At 40.4% G+C, this 21,726-nt stretch overlaps 2 protein-coding genes across 7 annotated transcripts in view; both read left to right on the top strand.

Moving 5' to 3' along the window:
• Nucleotides 1-11,785, top strand: part of LOC115179728 (nck-associated protein 5-like) — a 166,449-nt gene extending 154,664 nt beyond the window's left edge. For all 6 annotated transcript variants that reach the window (XM_029741424.1, XM_029741423.1, XM_029741428.1 and 3 more), the window contains one exon: nucleotides 9,196-11,785. In XM_029741424.1, coding sequence (XP_029597284.1) covers nucleotides 9,196-9,519 — 324 coding nt within the window. In that variant the 3' untranslated portion in view covers nucleotides 9,520-11,785. The remainder of the gene's footprint in view (nucleotides 1-9,195) is intronic.
• Nucleotides 11,786-12,430: 645 nt separating this feature from the next.
• On the top strand, nucleotides 12,431-19,833 carry LOC115179730 (ly6/PLAUR domain-containing protein 1-like). The gene is made up of 3 exons (XM_029741431.1): nucleotides 12,431-12,802; nucleotides 15,962-16,096; nucleotides 19,376-19,833. Exons 1-3 carry the CDS (start codon nucleotides 12,754-12,756, stop codon nucleotides 19,609-19,611), a joined length of 420 nt encoding a protein of 139 aa, XP_029597291.1. The 5' UTR covers nucleotides 12,431-12,753; the 3' UTR covers nucleotides 19,612-19,833.
• Nucleotides 19,834-21,726: the final 1,893 nt, after the last annotated feature.

The following is a 21,726-nucleotide window of genomic DNA, read 5'->3' as shown; positions in this document are numbered from 1 at the left end:
AGATTCAATAAGTACAGATCTATTCCATTCTGCATTGACTGAACAATTGTCTGCTCAAAATTGAATGTGGAAAACGAATGCCCTTGGTGTGTGCTTTGACCCTGACGAAGGCACTGCATACAGAAACATTGGTTCATCTATTCATTGAATAACTGGGAATAAAATAGAGTATGCAGCTTTTTGTCTCCTCAGCCGTTAGTCTACACTTAATAAAACAATTTTGGATATGAGTCTTCCGCTCCCACTCTACAAAGATGTTTGTACTAAAAGGGCCAGTTTGACTATTTTAATGTCAGTGAAATAAAATAAAATAAATAAAAATGAAATAAGGTAAAGTGTGGTTGCTGGTTGCGGACGTGGGGTTGTAACTGAGATTTTTCTAACAAGGTTTATGTGTGGTTGGCTTCTGCGGTGGTGAGCCGGGGTTTTGAAAGCATGGCTCGGATTGCGATGAGACTCCCTCCAGAAATGCAGCGTGTCGGACAGAGATCATGTGCATCCAACCTTGCTGTCCAATAATTGGTCTTGGAAAGACCTCACAAGATAATATCTTCATAAATAAAATAAAGAAACTTTGAAAAGACATCTAACACAATAAAGGCCTATGAGGACTATTGACATTGTTTGGTTGAATAGCACTTGACTATTCTAAATGAATCCGTTAATAATTAAATGTTCAAGTTAAAGGTATACAGAATTACAGAAGAGAACCTCATTTAATATCTATGAACCAACCAAGATGATGGACCCCCTTTCCACCCATTTTCTCATTTTCAACCTGTTTACTCCTTATTAACATGGATTTTACCTTAAAGGGACAATGTGTCTCTTAAAGGGACACAGTTGCCCTCATGTCCACCCGTGACAATACTCCCACAGTGGGGTCTGAAATGATTGACACCCTTGATAAAGATGAGCAAAAATGACTGTATAAAATAAATAATTAAAATACTGAGCTACAGTATATTGAATGCTCAAAATTGTTTGAAAATTATATTATGTTATACTACTAATACAATTGGTCAGGGAAAGAGATTTTTTTAACAAGTAATATGCATTTTTTCTCAAAAAGGTAGGGGTCCCAATTACTCAAATTGCTAGGATAATGGTAGTGAGCATTTTTCTAAAATGTTTTATGAGTTGGAGAACACATTGGGAGGTATCTAAGACCATTCCTCCATACAGATTTCTTTCAGATCCTTGATATCCTTCGTCTGTGCTTAGACAAAGGATATCCCTCTTCAATTCAAACCAAAGGTTTTCAATGGGTGTCATGTCCGTAGACTGAGATGGCCATTGCAAAATTGATATTTTGTGGCCAATTAACCATTTCTTTGTGAATTTAGATGTTTGCTTGGGGTTATTGTCTCGCTGGAAGATCCACTTATGGTCAAGTTTCAGCCTCCTGGCAGAGGCAACAAGGTTTCTGGCATAAAATGTCCCGGTCCTGGGTAAAGTTCATGATGCCATTGACCTTAACAAGGGCCCCAGGGCCGGTGTAAGCAAAATAGCCCCATTACATCAAAGATCCATCACCATATTTTACAGTAGGTATGGGGTACTTTTCTGCTCATTCTAATTTCCACGTCAAACCCACTACTGGTATGCGTGGCCAAAGAGCTCTATTTTCATTTCATCCAACAAATGTAAAAGCCTGGAGTTTGCTTAATGGCATTATTATTTAAAACAATTAGGGGTTAGATCAGCTTTAATATTGCAGATAGATTTTGGCTTCCATCAATCTAATTGTTTGCATCATTTCCAATCTCCCATATATATTTTTTTGTAAAAATATACAGTACCATTCAAAAGTTTGGACACACCTACTCATTCAAGGGCTTTCTTTACTTTTACTATTTTCGACATTGTAGAAAAGTATTGAAGACATCAAAACTACGAAATAACACATGGAATCGTGTAGTAACCTAAAAAGTGTTAAACATATCAAAATAATTTTGATTTTAGATTCTATAAAGTAGCCACCCTTTGCCTTGATGACAACTTTGCACACTCTTGGCTTTCTCTCAATCAGCTTCAACTGGAATGCTTTTCAACAGTCTTGAAGGACTTCCCACATATGCTGAGCACTTGTTGGCTGCTTTTCCTTCACTCTGCGGTCTGACTCATCCCAAACCATCTCAATTGGGTTGACGTTGGGTGGTTGTGGAGGTCATCTGATTTAGCACTCCATCACTCTCCTTCATGGTCAAATAGCCTTAACACAGGCTGGAGGTGTGTTGGGTCATTGTCCTGTTGAAAAACAATTGATACTCCCACTAAGCGCAAACCAGATGGGATGGCGTATCGCTGCAGAATGCTTTGGTAGCCCATGCTGGTTAAGTGTGCTTTGAATTCTAAATAAATCACAGACACTGTCAAAAGCAAAGCACCCCCACACCATCACACCTCCTCCTCCATGCTTCACGGTGGGAAACACACATGCGGAGATCATCCATTCACCGACTCTACGTCTCACAAAGACACGGCGGTTGGAACCAAAAATCTAAAATTTGCACTCATCAGACCAAAGGACAGATGTCCACTGGTCTAATGTCCATTGCTCGTGTTTCTTGGCCTAAGCAAGTCACTTCTTATTATTGGTGTCCTTTAGAAGTGGTTTCTTTGCATCAATTCGACCATGAAGGCCTGATTCACGCAGTCTCCTCTGAACATTTGTTGTTGAGATTTGTCTGTTACTTGAACTCTGTGAAGCATTTATTTGGGCTGCAATCTGAGGTGCAGTTAACTCTAGTGAACTTATCCTCTCCAGCAGAGGTAACTCTGGGTCTTCCTTTCCTGTGGCAGTCCTCATGAGAGTCAGTTTCATCATAGCTCTTGATGGTTTTTGCGACTGCACTTGAAGAAACTTTCAAGGTTCTTGCCATTTTCCGGATTGACTGACCTTCAAGTCTTAAGGTAATGATGGACTGTCATTTCTCTTTGATTATTTGAGCTGTTCTTGCCATAATATGGACTTGATCTTTTACGACGTAGGGCTATCTTCTGTATACCACCCCTACCTTGTCACAACACAACTGATTGTCTCAAACGCATTAAGAAGAAAATAAATTCCACAAATTAACTTTTAAGATGTCACACCTGTTAATTGAAATGCATTCCAGGTGACTACCTGATGAAGCTGGTAGAGAGAATGCAAAGAGCGTGCAAAGCTGTCATCAAGGCAAAGGGTGGCTACTGTGAAGAATCTCAAATATAAAATATATTTTAATTTTAACACTTTTTTGGTTGCTACATGATTCCATACAGTATGTGTTATTTCATAGTTTTGATGTCTTCACTATTATTCTACAATGTAGAAAATAGTAAAAGAAAAAAACCTTGAATGAGTAGGTGTGTCCAAACCTTTGACTTGTACTGTATGTATATATATTTTTTATATATTTTCCTTTATTATTTTCCCCTAACCCTACATCCCCTTCCCTAATTGGAGTAAACTAATGGACAACAACACTTAGGCTTCTACTTCTAGCTTATACATTCTATATACTGTACATTTTATTAAGGACACAGTATATTTTACAATAGTTATCTTTCGTTTGTTTTTAGTCCCATCCTCGTTTGTGTTTCGTCCCAGCTACCCTTAACCCCGCCCATCTATCACTGAAGTCCATCCAGTTTGGATTTCTATTTGCAATGTTATTATTTAAATGTGCGATGATGTTTCACAAAAGCTCTGAACCTTTCTATTCTCTTAGTTTCTACAGATTGTAAATTAAAGATATATTTTTTGCTAAGAGTATTATTATATTATTGATCTATTGACTAGGAATTTTTAAATCACCCAGCAGTGGTAAATGGCATTGGCACTTGGATTCGATTGGAACTGGTGCTTTGGTCAGATTACATGAAAATAGAGGTCTTTGGCCACGCACACCAGTGGTGGGTGTGGCACCAAAATGAGAATGTATGAGTCGTAAAGAAACCCATACCTACTGTAAAATATGGTGTTGGGACCACACTGTATATGTGACCATTCACAGTCAGTCAGGTAAGTTTATAATATCGTCATGGAAGATTCGTTTGGGAAGTGTGTGGAAGGTGCGGACGGGGAGCGCGGGTGCAGTGTGAGATTGGGTGATTTAAGTGCCTTTAATAACCTTTCACAAACACTCAGGAGAGTGATGTAAAGCTCGGTAGCTCTCATCAGAGACCTCATGGCCCAGCCTGGCCCCCATTCATCATCCTGACACTGCCTGACAGCCACGCTGCCTGCCTGCCTCTCTGCCTGCCTGGCTACACCCCCTCTTCCCTCTGCCTCCTTCAACCCCACCCCCTTTTCTTTCTACATCTTTCTCAGTTTGGCTCTCATCCTCTCTTTCTTCCCCTCTCTTTCTTTCCTTCTCTCCCTTTTTCTCTCTTTCTTTCCTCCTCTCCCTTGTTCTCTCTCTCACTCCCTTCTCTCTCTCCCTCTCTTTTTCTCTCTCCTGATGGGTAATAGAGATTGCTGCAGGCCTCTCTGACAGGGGGAAAACAGCATTAGATGCTGTGCTGGGGCCGGGTATGGCAGGTCCTAAGGAGCCAGACCAGAGAGGGCCAGGTTACACAGCCATATGCCTCATAACTAAATAATATCTGTGTTCACACCTTCTCCCCAGCTGCTTGTAACAGCTTGTTACCTGGAGCACTAATGTAATGGGGAGAGAGAGGGATGTTTTTGGTCTTGGACATGCAATTGGAAATAGAAGTACAGACATGTAAGTGTGGAGGCCCATATATATATAGTGGGGGAAAAAAGTATTTTTTTCCCTCATCAAAATGCAAATCAATGTTTAACATTTTTGACATGCTTTTTTCTGGATATTTTTGTTGTTATTCTGTCTCTCACTGTTCAAATAAACCTACCACTAAAATTATAGACTGATCCTTTCTTTATCAGTGGGCAAACGTACAAAATCAGCAGGGGATCAAATACTTTTTTCCCCCACTGTGTATATATATATATATATATATATATATATATATTGATTGATTGATTTCAATTGCATGTCAGCTGCTACTGCCTGTACATACATACATACATACATACATACATACATACATACATACATACATACATACATACATACATACATACATACATACATAAACTCAGCAAAAAAAGAAACGTCCCTTTTTCAGGACCCTGTCTTTTAAAGATAATTTGCAAAAATCCAAATAACTTTACAGATCTTAATTGTAAAGGGTTTAAACACTGTTTCCCATGCTTGTTCAATGAAGCATAAACAATTAATTAACATGCACCTGTGGAACGGTTGTTAAGACACTAACAGCTTACAGACGGTAGGCAATTAAGGTCACAGTTATGAAAACTTAGGACACTAAAGAGTCCTTTCTACTGACTCTGAAAAACACCAAAAGAAAGATGCCCAGGGTCCCTGCTCATCTGTGTGAGCGTGCCTTAGGCATGCTGCAAGGAGGCATGAGGACTGCAGAGGTGGCCAGGGCAATAAATTGCAATGGCCGTACTGCGAGAAGACAGGACGGACAGCTGATTGTCCTCGCAGTGGCAGACCACGTGTAACAACACCTGCACAGGATCGGTACACCCGAACATCACACCTGCGGGACAGGTACAGGATGGCAACAACAACTGCCCGAGTTACACCAGGAACGCACAATCCCTCCATCAGTGCTCAGACTGTCCGCAATAGGCTGAGAGCGGCTGGACTGAGGCCTGTTGTAGGCCTGTTGTAAGGCAGGTCCTCACCAGACATCACAGCCAACAACGTCGCCTATGGGCAAAAACCCACCATCGCTGGACCAGACAAGACTGGCAAAAAGTGCTCTTCACTGACGAGTCGCGGTTTTGTCTCACCAGGGGTGATGGTCCGATTCGCGTTTATCTTCGAAGAAATTAGCGTTACACCGAGGCCTGTACTCTGGAGCGGGATCGATTTGGAGGTGGATGGTCCGTCATGTTCTGGGTCGGTGTGTCACAGCATCATCGGACTGAGCTTGTTGTCATTGCAGGCAATCTCAAAGCTGTGCGTTACAGGGAAGACATCCTCCTCCCTCATGTGGTACCCTTCCTGCAGGCTCATCCTGACATGACCCTCCAGCATGACAATGCCACCAGCCATACTGCTTGTTCTGTGCATGATTTCCTGCGAGACAGGAATGTCAGTGTTCTGCCATGGCCAGCGAAGAGCCTGAATTTCAATCCCATTGAGCACGTCTGGGACCTGTTGGATTAGAGGGTGAGGGCTAGGGCCATTCCCCCCAGAAATGTCAGGGAACTTGCAGGTGCCTTGGTGGAAGAGTGGGGTAACATCTCACGGCAAGAACTTGCAAATCTGGTGCAGTCCATGAGGAGGAGCTGCACTGCAGTACTTAATGCAGCTGGTGGCCACACCAGATACTGATTGTTACTTTTGATTTTGACCCCCCCCCCCCCCTTTGTTTAGGGATACATTATTCCATTTCTGTTAGTCACATGTCTGTGGAACTTGTTCAGTTTATGTCTCAGTTGTTGAATCTTGTTATGTTCATACAAATATTTACACGTTAAGTTTGCTGAAAATAAACGCAGTTGACAGTGAGAGGACGTTTCTCTTTTTTACTGAGTTTACATACATACACACACAACAGTATACCGTTAGTGGTATATGAACAATAAATATTTCAGACACACAACAATTGTCCAGAATCCCAGTCAGGGAGAAGAACAGCCATTCTCTCTTTGGCCTCCTTATCGACTGACTGACTCTTAACACCTTCTTTAGAAAGTAAGAATGTTTCCAGCGTATATATTCTTTCAGAATCCCAGTTACCCAAGACATTCCCATTGAACTGAAATACCTCAGTGTTGCTAGATGATAACCAATTAGCCGTTGACAACCTCTTTTTCCACCTGAAGTGCCCCTGAGGTGATGTTTTCCTGTGTGTTCCGTTGTAAAGGATACACTTCAACTGGCTCCTTAGGTGCCAGCGGATGGTCAAGGTCTGCACGGAGGTTGGTTTCGACCCACAGACGAGTGGTAATTGTGTTTCACCAAATCAAATTCAATCACAGATAAGAATCCCTCCTGCTGAGATAGAGAGCTCAGTGTTGTTAGGAGAAGAGCAGGACCATGATTGCTGTTCCTCACTGTCATAGGCACTGAACGAAAGGCCATCCCAATTCCAATCACTGATCACAATCAAGTCATACACCCTCTGCTCTGTTCTCATGGTCTTCCACCTCCATGCACCTGTAGACTACACTACACTGGCACATACTATAGGGTCTGTTTCCTGGACCCAGATTGAGTCTAGTCTTGGACTAAAAAGCATTTTCGATATGGCACTTTGGATTCTCCAGTAACTTTACTAGAATGGAGATATGTGTCAGTGTGCAAATTAGAATGACGTGTTTTTATCACCAACCCATGAATTACCATTATTAGTCATTGTACCTCAAAAGTGATATTTTTCAGAAGTCTAGGGTATTTCCAATTTTCTCTGTGCTGATTTAGTACATGAAGAATATCTAACCCGCAGTGCCTGTGTTTAGAATGCATTATTGTAAACCGCCAGATTGTTATTGGAGTGGTTGGAGTTCCTGGGAGGAAAGCCATTTCTAAGAGGCACCTGGCAATGAACACTTAATGATGAGGAGTTAGTGTAACCCCGAGGGCGGTCTATACCCCTGATAATATGGTAATACCTCTGTATACTCTCCACCCGGGAAATGTGTGGATGGCTTGGCCCCTTCGGTAGATTGGCTGGAGGAAAATCCAGTTACCCAGAGAATTGTGTTTACCTTTACCACAGATAAAATGCAGCCAGAGAGCACAGGCTCCTTCTAGTAATTCCTCAAATTATTTCAAGATTCCTCAGTGCATTTCTGCATAAATATTTCCGTTAAGATATTCTAATAGTTATTGACCAAGGTTGAATTACACAACATATGTTTTTTTCTATTGAAGATTGTGTTTTGTATTCACTGTGGTTAGATTTATGACAGTATGTGGAAAAATGCATTATGTGTAATTTCTGTGATTATGCTAGATTGGAGATGCAGAGCTTTTTATATATATTTATCTCACCGGGGACTTCTCCTATTGTTGTGTTGCCAATTTACTCAAGGTTGGTGGAATGGCTTGGAGGTGTTTTCCATGAAAAAAGGCAATGAGTTCAGCAACCAAACACGATTAAAGTGTACATGCCAAAAATATTTCTCAAAGTACATAAACAACAGGACCTAGAGGGCTCTAGTGATTCATCCTGAAACTGCAACATTAATGCTGCAATCTGGGATTTATTCCTTAGCAAAATGGCAGCCCCACTCTTGTTGTGGTATATTCTTCAACACACAATGGATTGAAATCTCCATTGAACAGATACCCAGATCCCACATTATACCTTTAAGTGAGATTCTCTGTGCATACCAAAAACAATATGTCAGTATGCAAAATTATATACAATAGACGTTTGCTCTACAGTATATTTGAGGTTAAGCCATTTGTGTTAATTTATAGCGAGAGTAAACCGGCCACCGTTTGACTTGTTTCTTTTTTAACCACATGGGCTGCTGACAACATTATAATATGTTGTGTTAAAACAGCTACGAAGGAGAATCACTCTCCCTCTCTCCCTGTAGAGAGGTTGATATCTCACGGCAGATTCCCCCAGATGGACTTATTGGGCCTTAAGCATGGGAGGAGAATGAACAAAGCTCGCAATAAATCAATGCGATACTCAGGAATGGCAGTAGTCAAATTGCTTTGTAGTGTTGCATCACACTGAAGTAGATGTACACTGAGTGTACAAAACATTTCCATGACATAGACTGACCTCGTGAGTCAACATGGGTCAGCATTCCTGTGGAACACGCTCGACACCTTCTAGAGTCCATGCCCCAATGAATTTAGGCTGTTCTGAGGGCAAAAGGTGGTGCAACTCAATATTAGGAAGGTGTTCCTAATGTTTTGTACACTCAGTGTAAATTCAGCATGTCAGCCTTGTTTTTGTTGTTTCTGGATATTCTTTAATGAGAGACCGAGTGACAGATTACTTATATGAAATGATATGGAGAAAGGGGCAATCTGGGAAAGCTTTATTGTTGTTTGAATACCAGATTGACCCTTTAAAGTGTGATAATAATGTGCTGCGGTGTGGACTCAGTGTGGGCAGATGACAAAAACACCTCTCGCCTAATTTTCTCCTCTCTTGTTTCTCTTGTTTTTGCTGTAGAAAGGGAATCAAGAGGACATGACGACAGGCGGCTGCGACGGAGGGAACCAGGCCGGCTCCAGAGACGTGTCCTTGGAGTCCCTGAACAAGTTGAACAGCAGTGGGCTGGGGCTGTACCCGGAGACAGAGCTAAGGCCCAGTAATGGTGACTGCTCCTGTTCCGCAGGGGAGAGAGAAGAGGACTGCTGCAGCAGGGCTGACAACGAGCCCTCGTCGTCCAGCTACTACTCCAACAAGCCCGGGGCGGAGCGTGTGGGTTCTCTCAGCGATTCGCTTTACGACAGCTTCTCCTCATGCACCAGTCAAGGCTCCAACGATGTGTAGAGTAAGAAAGTGGAGGCCGGGGACGATTCTGTGGAGTCCTCTGCTACTCCCACCAACCGAAGCACTTAGGTCACAAGGAAGGAAGTGATGTCATAGGTGATGTCATAAGGACGTGAACCCAGACTGTACAGTTTGCATGACCTCTAACCTGGACAATTAAACTATAGGCTACAACCTTACCACCGTTCAAGGTGTGGAAAGCAATATTAGAAATGGTCTTCTAACATTATATATTTTTTCCCGACGGGGGAATGTTTTTTATCATTGCACTGTAAAAAAATACTGTACAAAGTTTTTAAGGAATTTAAAAAGTGAAATTCAACTTGAAGACACAACTAGAGTAAATACCACCAAATCAAACCAATCAGTAACATCATCAGGAGCAACTGATGATGCCTAGTAGTGTGAAGCAATACCTTAAGAATCATCAAATGTGCAAAAAACTGTTACGGTTGTTGGACGTGGATAGATGGTTTTCTCACGGATCATTATTTCTCAAATTTGAATTGGAACAATGTTTTACTGCCACAGTGTTGTATGCCATAATGGCAGGCCTACACACCACAACTACCATCATGCAATACACTGCAACCCATACCATGCAATCATAGCTCCTAAAGACATTGGCTCAGACGTGTACGATGTCCAGACTGCTGTGGTATCTTGAAAGTGGCATGGTGAACTAAAATGTGACACGCATTAGAACAAGAACAAATAATGTATATATTTTTTGAAGTGGTGTGATTTATACTTTATATTAAGTGACCTAAATACATGCATATGCACATTTAATTGAACCACCAGTGCTGTGGAATCTTAAAGAATAATATCCTGCATATTGAATGTACTGGAGTCAGTACTGACTTTGAGTTGTATTACAGATGAGAAAGACATGATCAATACATGATCAATCATTTCTACCAGCAAGTCAAAACTGTCAAGCTGAACTTCAACTGCTGTGTAGTGGCGTATAGGGATACTTCGGGATATCTGGCAATGAAGCCCTTTATCTTCTTCCCCAGTCATATGAACTCATGGAGGCCCTTATTATGTCTCTGCATCAAGTATGAAGGAAGTTAGAGTTAGTTGTGTGAGCCAATGCTAACTAGTGTTAGCGCAATGACTGGACGTCTATGGTATCTACTAGCATGCTAGCAGTTACCATAGACTTCCAGTCATTATGCGAACACTCTTTAGCAGCATCATTCAAACTGCACGCAGAGACATACAAATGGTATCCACGAATTCATCTGACTCTGGGGAAGTAGAAAACAAATCCTGAAGTATCCCGTACCATCACCATTGTACTTGGGTCACTCAGTATTTAATGTAAACAGAACTAAACTAGTGTCTGAATGGTACTTATGAATCAGAAACTTCTGTTGGCTTCAATAACACATTTGCAGAGCAAGGTCTATGCTAGTAGCTCAGGGAAAATGCAACGCTTATACCTAGTTACCTTGAATATAAGGTTACAACTCACGGAAAATGCTGTCATTTTTTAAATTGAAAACAGACATTTTTTTAAAAGTAAAACCTTCATGAACTGCAGGATAACAGAACTGTTGAAATTGTGTCTCTTGTATAATCTTAAAACACTCCTTTCTTTGTATATTTTGTTTGTGTGTTAAAAACTGCAATTAAGTTAATATCAGAATGGAGCATTGCTGACTGGTATATGCAATTTTAAATTTAAATCATTGTGTTACGTTTGCCAATCATTCAACCTTGTCTATATGTCTTCTGATTGAGAACAGCTCAACTTTTCTTGATCGTTTCCTCGTTTTGTGACTTCCTGTAGAGTTTGTCGATACAAAATGTTTTATTTTGCAGAATAAAAGCTACAACTGCAACCTTTTATCACTTTATCCTATAACACATTTGAAACGTAGTATGAATAAATCATCATGCCAAACGTGCTAATTTGATTCTGGTTCTAATCAAAAACAGATTGTGTACGTTTCATTGTTTGAACAATTTTCCATGAAACTGTTAACAATATGTAAGGAGAGTCTTGCTAAGACCATAATGTGTTTTTTCTAGCTGGCGAGTATTTATATCCCACTTTTTGTACATGGAACTGTATAGTGTTGTTTAATTGTCCTACTTCACATCTTCTCTGCTTGATTGTTCCTTTGTAAGAGAACCTGTTACCAGCAGTGTTACTTTGGTAATTACGTGTGCAATTTTGGCTGTTACATTAGACTTTTAATGATATATTTTATGTAATAATTTCCAATAAAAATAAATGATTTCCTATTTTCAATTTGGTGCAGCTTCCGTAACTGTTGGAAGTTGACGTGTGTGTGTGTGTGTGTGTGTGTGTGTGTGTGCGTGCGTGCTGTCATACAGGTGTGCGTTCAATATCATATACTGTAGTCAAATGTAAGGTACTATAGTCACAAGGAACAGTGAGATCTTCACTGATCTTTGCCATTGCGCTCATAAATGTGTACCTGAAATGTCTGTAAGTAGGCTACAGCAGGGAATTGTTAATAATGGCAAGGGAAGGTTTGAGCCACGTCCTGTCTTCAAATGCTTGCCATAAAGCTCATGTCATATTCTTCAACTACAAAACGTGTTAAACGTATAGCCCGTGTTCACTGAGCTTTACTCTCTGAGACAGTGATTATAAAGCAGGGGTATTTATAACAATTAGTACCTTGATGGGTAATTATGCGACTATAAATAAAAGTAATTAATTCAGCCACCCAAGAGTGACTTCCAAACATTCTCTTTCACTCTCTCTCTCTCTCTCTCTCTCTCTCTCTCTCTAACTGAAACGTACAAGATCCATAACAGACACAGAAGAACCACGAGATGATCTCAACAAATGTATTTAATAGAAGCCTTTCTAAATCTGGTTAAATGTGCATGGCTGCCAACGGTGCATTCCATGCCCAAAAGCCTATCCAAAGGTGACTTTTCATATTTGGACGCAATTAACAGTCACGGATCTGCGTGTGTAGGATATGAGTGATTGATGAATTGCTTCCATATGACGAGCTTTCATCACGTGGTACGTTTTATGATTTATCTTTATCCAATTTCACTGGAATTCTGCAACGTAGTCTCTCAAACCGCAGAGCTCGCCCTCGTCCAGCGCTGCGCCTCACATTCCTCGCTGCAGAATGTGCTCTAACACTTTGATGCCACGGATCCATCTAAGGGGTTTGCTTTCGTTTTAAGTTCACCTGGTCTGATGTGTTCCTCTAAAGTGTCATTTGGGAGAGGATGTTGCTTCTCATTTATGCAACTTTGCTTGGAATTTTCCTCAAAACAGGTATGCTAAACTTTGGAGACTGCGTAATCTTACATGTGTTGGCTTGCTGCGTTGTATTCGGATGCTGAGAGCATTTCCTCGTGATGTGTCAACGTTTCCAAGTATTCCAATCTATTTCAAGTTTGGATTATGGTTAAATGATTTTGGCCAGATTTTTTTTGTCGGATGAAAACAATGAAATCGTTTTCAGAAGTCCAGGAGCGGTCTAGTAATGCCAACAGTGAGGCGCGCAGGAGGTTACCGTTGCAGATCAAATCATCTCATTAAATGCATTTATAACTGTCTTGGAATAAGAAATTGTGGCACAGATTCTTGGATTTTACATTTTTAATGACACTTGCGCTCCAGCCAGAGAAAATATGTCACCTTAGGTCATAAATGCGTCTGTAAAACTATTGCGCATATCACCAGTGCAAAGGCCGATATTTTCAAAATGTGATTTAGGCTACTATTTTCCATATCTTTGATTCAATTTAAGGATGTTGTTTAAAAATGTAAATGTTAAATAATAGAGCGTGACATGCTGAAACATTGAACATTATTCCATATTTAGAGCATCTTTCTGATCTTACAATTGCCCTACATGGCATGCTAATTAGGCTATTAAGTATTCCGATTTAATTGCTATTAAACATGACTAGACACCATTACACGTGACGAATGTATTCACTCATTTTATAAAGCAGAGGGACATGTGTAGGCCACTTATTATCAATAGCTAATTAATAGCTCTCTAATTGACAACACAAATGCAATTCAACATTTTATTTTACAGGTGTAGGCATTCCATCAAGCTCAAATGATAAGGAACATGACTGATCAACAGTTGTCAGCTCAGGCGAATGTAGTAAACTAAATCACAATTTTTTAGTGGGTGTTAAATGAGCTGGTCTACCACTCCATGAACACCTGGGATGAATATTAATATCACTAAATATGCAGAGAACAACAAAGCTGTCTCTTTTCAGATGACTGTGGAAGGAAAATACACAATTGAAGATAGATTACGGCAAATAAACAGATTTCTCAATCCACATGGGTCACCTTATAGCAATGATATGGTAATAACGTATACAAATGGTGGTAATGTAGTTGTTAAAAAAGGTTCAGGTAAAATGACAATGATAATCCATGTCAGTGGAGTAGTCCGCATTGTCATTCCAACATATATCCACAGATCATATCATCAGAATGATGTGACAATCAGCCGCTGAGAGCTTTTCCAGTCCATATTTCCACTTGAACCCATTGCACATGGCATATGAACAGTGGCGTGTAAGAACTTGATCTCACCAGAAATGCCTCTGGTGTAAATAACATACAAATATTCTGTCCGTTCTGAGTTGGATGTGCTGCGTTTGGTTAACATACCTACTCCTTAAACATCCTCTTCATTGTTAGCAGAAATGACTTCTAAGTCATTTGATGAGGTTTTTACCTCAGTGAAAAGGGTATTACAGAACAATATGAACAGTATAGACAATATGTATATAACTTCATGCTTGCCTAAATGTTCATTGTATATAGTGTCAATATCCAGTGGTTTATAGAGGGCAAATACAGCACAGCCTAGGATGTGTTTAGGCACTTTAAGAGACTCTATTGCTCGGTTGATGGATGGAGTTTTGAAGCATTTATCTGGTTTTAAAGTAATTACGCTCTGATTTGTTTGGGGGATCCTTTTCAATTGAATTTGTGCTTGATGGCGCTGTCAGACTGGGAAATGAATGACTGTCGCCATTTCAATAATTAGAACACAGTACTATCTGTCATGGAGAACAAATGACCCGAAACTGTGGCGCTTGAGAAAATGTTGAATTATTGTTTATCTTTGCACGGTCATGCATGTTTCTGCTAAACCCCCATTTGCAAACCAGAATCAGATTGTGCTCTCCATGCGGTATCCTCTATTCAATTCTTCCGATTTTTCATCCCCGTGAAACAACTTTGCATGAAAAGCCAACCATCTGTCATTCTTTGTTAATCTCAATTTCCATTTAATTCCAATCAGTCATGTTAGAATGAATTCATCTCATTTGAAGTCAGTGCTGGAGCAACAGCTTCATTGAGTGTGAGGATAAAGCACTTTGTCTGAAACACTCTGGCTTGATTGTTTTGACCTGTAGCAGTCACAATGGCAATTATTATTTTAGTGGGAAAGTTGAAGGGCCTTTTTCCCTGCACAGATACAGTATGCCCAGCTTTCACACACAATTGTGTCTGACGGCTCTATATTAAGTTTAGTTGGCAAGTAAATGAGAGTATGGATTTATATTGTTGAAACATATTTGTTCATTATTTTCAGTCAAAATCCCTTTATCCTGACTCCAGATCTGTTTGTGCATTAAACAACACCTCTCTACTGTGTTTCTTTGTTGTCTTGACAGATGTGTACGTAGTCAGAGAAGTATGTGTTTTGTGTGACTTGTCAGTGCTTTCTGTGGTGTGGTACAGAAATGTCATCATATTAGCTCAAATGCCTATTGTCTGATATTTGTAACATGTCCGCATGTGTAAGGACAGCATCAACATCGACTCTCCAACATGAAATTCTCTTTGAGATAATCTTCACATTTGTTATTCATCGAGGAGATCCAGTCTTTTTTTTCCAGAGTCCACCTCCTTGTCCTCTGATCATTGCAAATAGGGACCAAGTTGACTTTCAAAATGCCAGCAAAGAGACTTTTTCATTTCAAAGATGCGTTTGTCTCTCCTCGAGGATACAGTTCCTGGTCTGTGGTAATGGCAATAGATCACGAAAACACTTATTCTTGATTAGTTGGGAGGAAAATACGTGGGGCTGAAAGGCCCCAGATGAACAAGGGATAATACTAATGACTGAACTGCACAAAATAACATTTTCAAATCTTTCAAGTAAGATTTTAGGCCTAATCTTTCAAAAACGTTCAGCGTTTTGATCAAACCTGCCTGGAGTGCCGGTTGAGCAGAGTTACTTTCCACTTTTTTGACTGGTTATGATGTGCCAGGCAAGCTCAATCAAGCACAGCTAAACACACTTGAAAGAATTTGCCTGTAGTCTCTCTTGACCAACATTCGTAGACTAATGAGATTACTACAGCATATGCCAGATACTGGTGAACTGTTCTTATGGGCTTTTTTTTTAACCCTTGTGGTTCTTCCTGTCTGTCTCTTGTACAGGTTATGCTCTCCAGATCCAGTGTTACCAGTGTGAGGAGGTGAAAAACAATGAATGCTCCACGCCGGAGTTCATTGTCAACTGCACGGTCAACGTGCAGGACATGTGTCAGAAGGAGGTACTGGTGAAGAAGGATGGTAAGAAAACAGCATCTCCTGGGCAGTCCCATTCCTTTCATCGTTTGTTCTTTATTGGATAGAGATAGTGGGAGAGTAGTCCCTTCTCACAGATGCTGTATCTCCGCCACAGCAGAGCGTGAGCTTTAGTCTGACGAGAGAGACTAGTGAGAGAAAGACAGGAAGTTTGGGGGATCTGTTTTGTGTCAGAAGGGTGTGGGCCGGATTAGAACCCACGCCGAACACAATATAAATGTGTTCTGCAGCTAGACCACCCCAGGCCACACTGCCTTCTCTGACACCTACCTTGCCATGCAAAACCAAGCCACACCGGACTGTGACACTTTTAACATGTGACCTAAATAAGGTATATTTTCCTCTTTCGTGTACTTCCTCTCTATCTCTGAATTCAGTGGAACTGATCTATAGGTTCTCCTTGTAACGTCAACAAATGAGATCATAAACTAGGCCTATACGTATGCCCACTAAATCAATTGGGAACTATCAAAGAATCTCCATAGATGAAGAGGCTATTACCATAGTTAATTCATGGTTTATGGCTCATATTCTTTTAATGGGATTATCCCAAAGGGTGGTTAACCCCCTTGGTTGCTGGTTGCTGTACTCAGTTTATCCATGCATCATTTTTTTAAATTATAAACTGGGTAATATGAGCCCTGAATTCTGATTGGCTGAAAGCTGTGGTATATCAGACCGTATACCACGGGTATGGCAAAACATTTATTTGTACTGCTGTAATTATGTTGGTAACCAGTTTATAATAGCAACAAGACACCTCGGGAGGTTTGTGGTATATGGCCAATATACCACAGCTAAGGGCTGTATCCAGGCACTCCGCGTTGCATCGTGCTTAAGAACAGCCCTTAGCAGTGGTATATTGGCCATACAGCACACCCCTTTGTGCCTTATTGCTTAATGAGATAACGCCCTTCAAATACACTAGGCCTATTGATCCTACCACATCCAATGTTATTACATGTACAGTATGTCACTTGTGATCAAATGTATGCTTTCATTTACAAGAGTATTCAAAAAATGTACCAAGGCCATCATGCATGTATCTAGATTGTCTTTAGCGAATGTTTTATGCCCAAACTATGTCTCTGAACATGATGGTTGACAAACTTCATCACTCAAAGCCAATGATCTATGGCAATAATGTCATGAACAAATGTACACTATGTGTAATGCTGTGTAATGGTTTGAATAACCTTGAGATAAAGATGCCCTTTTGTGTGAAATGCACATGCTTACAGTATATTCACAAATCTTTTCCAGTCTCTGCACTCTTTAGAAAGGTCTTCTGAGTCATTTGATTCTAATGCGATGTTGGCAAAGGGATTCTTATGTGCTCCTGTAAGCAGATAAAATGAAAATTCATGCATACTTTTATTCTAACATAAAACCTTCTAGCAATGTTGGTAATGAATGTGTTCCTTAGTTTGATCATTTCATATAATGTCAGCCTGAGACCAGGAGCCTAACTAATTATCTTTATATGCAGCGACCACAATTTATCACAAATAATGAATTTGCGAATTACCACAACATTATCGTGGAAAGAAACACTCGCATAATGTGTTTATGATATGTGAAGACATCTGTAACGTAATCCTCAGGGAAAGTTGGCTTTTGCACGTGAATTGGTGTCAGCTTGGTCTCTACCTATTCCTCTCCCCAACAAAGGTTTGGGGACTTGGTTTGTTAGACTGTCTGTTCTAAATGTGCATGGTGATGAAGTATGGAACAAAGAAGAGGGTTGATTAAGCTAAAGTTGTATTGTTAGTTATGTCAAACTTAATAGCAGTAATCAGGGGCTGATGCAGGCTGAAATTGTCTACTTTTGTCTTGAAGGCTTGTCTGACGTCTTTGAGACAAAACAAGAATATTGTATTGCATTTACAAATTGCCACTTCGTCTGACAGCTCATCTGTCATTATTTCAAGAGAAAGACGAGTAAATTAGAGCAGTAAAGTTTTGATGGAATTTTTAATGTGACTAGCAGTTCTCTTCCCCCTTTCATCTATTTCCTCTCTACACTTTAATTAGAACTTTTCGTAACACTTTACTTAACGTCGACAGGTATAACGCATTATGCTACAGTTACAATGCAATGTAAGACTTGTCGTAAGCACTTATGAACTTATGAATGACGTCCTACCAGGGAACAGTGGGTTAACTGCCTTGTTCAGGGGCAGAACGACAGATTTTTACCTTGTCAGCTCAGGGATTCGATCCAGCAACCTATCGGTAACTGGCCCAATGCTCTAACCACTAGGCTACCTGCCGCCCCTTCTCATCATTATGACAGCTCTTTGCAGTCTGTTGACAAATTTCAGCAAAGAACACATTATAAACCTTGTATAAAGACATTATAAGCATCCATATATGCTTATAACAAGTACTAATGCTTATAGATTCAGTGGAGCTTGAGTCACATCTCCAGGGTCACCTTGGATTTGTTTGTGTCCAAAAGCCCAGTGTCTATTTCCTAGGAAGGAGTAGGGAGAAGTGGGAGTTGTTGAGTCCCTGCAAGGTGTTCATTCATCAGGCAGGGAGACGCAGGCTTTCTTACCACCTCCTGTGGTAAGACTAATGGCACAACAATATTTCCTTGAAATCGAAACACATGTGCATTCTCTCGCCACCATATATATCAAAGCATAGTTTTGTTGCAATTGTTCCATAGTTTGAGAGCATTATACTCTATGTTTAGATGACCTTCTCAATGTTTTATTTTGTATAATGGCTCTTCAAAGATTCTAGGCACTTAGAGGACCACCTCCCAGTAATATGAACCACTCCAGTATTGATCAGGATAAAGTACTGTTAAATTGCAAATTGCACTGAATTACAATATACTGTATGTCTCAAGAATTTCTCACTAAAGCTAAGATCCTTAGGCTAATATTTTCAAATCACCACATTTTCTTGATGTGTAATTGTTATTCCTGTATACTTGTGAAAAAAGGTAGATTAGATATTGCTTTGTCTGATTTTCACAGATATTTGCTTTACGTACAAGAAAATGCACTGTGAAAGGGTGAGAGACATGGCATAGGCCAGACATAACATAAAACATACACACATTCATGAAAACAAAACAAAAAGGACAGTTGAAGGACTTTTACAACTCCCTTCCCCAGTGCTTGTGCTACCTCAGTTTGCTCCGAGACTTGGCTCAGTTTCACCAACAGTCTCACTACCACATATACCTTGACCTGGACTTCCTGTATAGCTTTGCACTATCCCTGACTGCTTCTCTCTCTCCTTCTTCAGGCATATTTTACCGCAAGTCCTGCGCCTCATCCGGGGCATGCCTCATATCCTCGTCAGGCTACCAGCAGTTCTGCACTGGAAGGATCAACTCTGTGTGCATTTCCTGCTGTAACACACCGCTCTGCAATGGGCCCCGGAAGAAGAACCGCCCGGTCCCGTCAGCTGCGTCCTTTTCATTTTCCTCCCTTCTTTTGCTGCTGGTCTCCCTCACGCTGGTCTCCGTCTCTCTGACATAGATCTAGAGGCGTCCATTTGTCCCCTACTCTACCCAAAGATAACGCTAGAGTATTATGAGAGTACATATAGCCTACAGTGTACATAACACTACGTAGTGTATTGGCTACATCAGACTCTAGTGTCGTCTTTGGAGAAGAATCCTATACATAAGAGACTATCACAGGAGGTTAGTGGCACCTTAATTGGGTCGAACGGGCTCGTGGTAATGACTGGAGCAGAGTAAGTGGAATGGTATCAAATACATCAAACACATGGTTTCCAGGTGTTTGATGCCGTTCCATTTGCTCCGTTCCAGACATTATTATGAGCCGTTCTCCCCTCAGCAGCCACCTGTGGGCTCTACAGCTTCATCTTTGGATTGGATACTCAAGAGCTTAAGACTCTTTGGAAGGATCCCTTTTTATAATCCTGGTGTTTTGAGTTTTTGAGAACTGAATGCTTGCCATTGCCTCCTTCATCGTTCATCCCTTGCCCTCCAATCACCCTTTGCTTACTCAGTAGGGTCCCTATTGGGGGTAGTGGGAACTGACCTCATCAACGTTGGTGCTCCCCTGTTTATAGGAAGATCGAACGCTTCAGATCAATACTCCCGATGATTAGGAGTCAGACGGGATCACAGTCAGTTAGTACTCAGCAGCCGTTTAGCTGTGAGAATTGTGTTAACTCATCATGGATCTGAGTGTAGAGATGGCACTGACAGCTGAGGACATTGAGCAGCGAGTTGTAGGGATTTTGGAGATATACTTAGATGTCTGCATCATTTGCTACTGGTACAAGTTCTTGTTACAGTAAGCACTAAATGCTGGGTCTCATGTCTTACATCATTTGTAAGTACAGATGCATGATCTTAATTTGACCAGTTTCTCACAGTTGGAAAAAATTCCTACAGAAATGTGAATTATTGTGTGGATTATAAATAATGGACATTTTTGTAGGGGTTGAATCATTTTTTGTTAGGGCAAACCAAGTCCAACGTTTTAAAGTGGAAATTACAACTTTAGACACCATGCTCTACCAACTTTAAAAACCTTGAGTACACTACAAGTTTGCTTTTCCTACTGTGCAGGAAATTCCCTGCAAAAACAGGTTGATCAAATTAAGATCCTACATCTGTATAGACCCAATTACTTTCTTGGACTTCAAATATTGCTGAAAGACACAAGGGATTTGTTTTTAAACTTATCCATTTAGACGTTATATAAATCAACAAATTCAATAACCTATTATCAGCTGTAGTCATTTACAGTATGATAATAATCTGTATCAACATCCAGTTCCAACTTCAAAAACTTTCTGAGGTGTCGTTCTTCAAGTAGGGAGGCAGGTAGCCTAGTGGTTAGAGTGTTGGACTAGTAACCAAACGGTTGCAAGATCGAATCCATGAGCTGACAAGCTAAAAATCTGTCGTTCTGCCCCTGAACAAGGCAGTTAACCCACTGTTCCTAGGCTGTCATTGAAAATAAGAATTTGTTCTTAACTGACTTGCCTAGTAAAATAAAAAGTATATTTGAAGTCATTCAACAGTCCTTATAGTAAAGTTCAGCTTTTTACTTGTAGAGCTTATGCAGTTCAGTTATACATAACTGATAAATTCACATTAAGGACATTTCATTGCAGGGATGCATATTATAAAATGTTCTGTATAGACATGAGATATGTGGCTGTCATTGCGGGAAGGTCGGATACAAGTATTGGTTATTATAGCTACCTGCTTAAACTGTGTAGAGGAGCTTTTTAGTGTAGTTGCTCATCTGCCACTATTTATGATGTTAGTATAATGCTCATTCAGCAGCATATGTCCTTTGCAACACATTGACTCACGGAAGTGGAAACAACTGCAAAACGATCAGCGATGTGGAACGCTCACCACGTACGGCGTGTTGTGGAATGGATCACTTAGCTATAGGAGGAGGGTCATAGTTGATGGATACATATACTCAACAATGCATCATGTACAAATACTGCTCATACTGTCATGTCTTACCGAAATCATATTCTCTCTCTTTCGATTGATGTTTCCTGTCTGATAGATTGCCACTCGAAAGTACCAGAGAGAGCACAAACACAACTACACTATTTAGGATTGTATAACATGAACCACATAAAACATTGGA

The sequence above is a fragment of the Salmo trutta genome, chromosome 39 (genome assembly GCF_901001165.1).
Source record: "Salmo trutta chromosome 39, fSalTru1.1, whole genome shotgun sequence".
Classification (NCBI taxonomy): domain Eukaryota; kingdom Metazoa; phylum Chordata; class Actinopteri; order Salmoniformes; family Salmonidae; genus Salmo; species Salmo trutta.
This window is presented reverse-complemented; position numbering and strand designations above follow the sequence as displayed.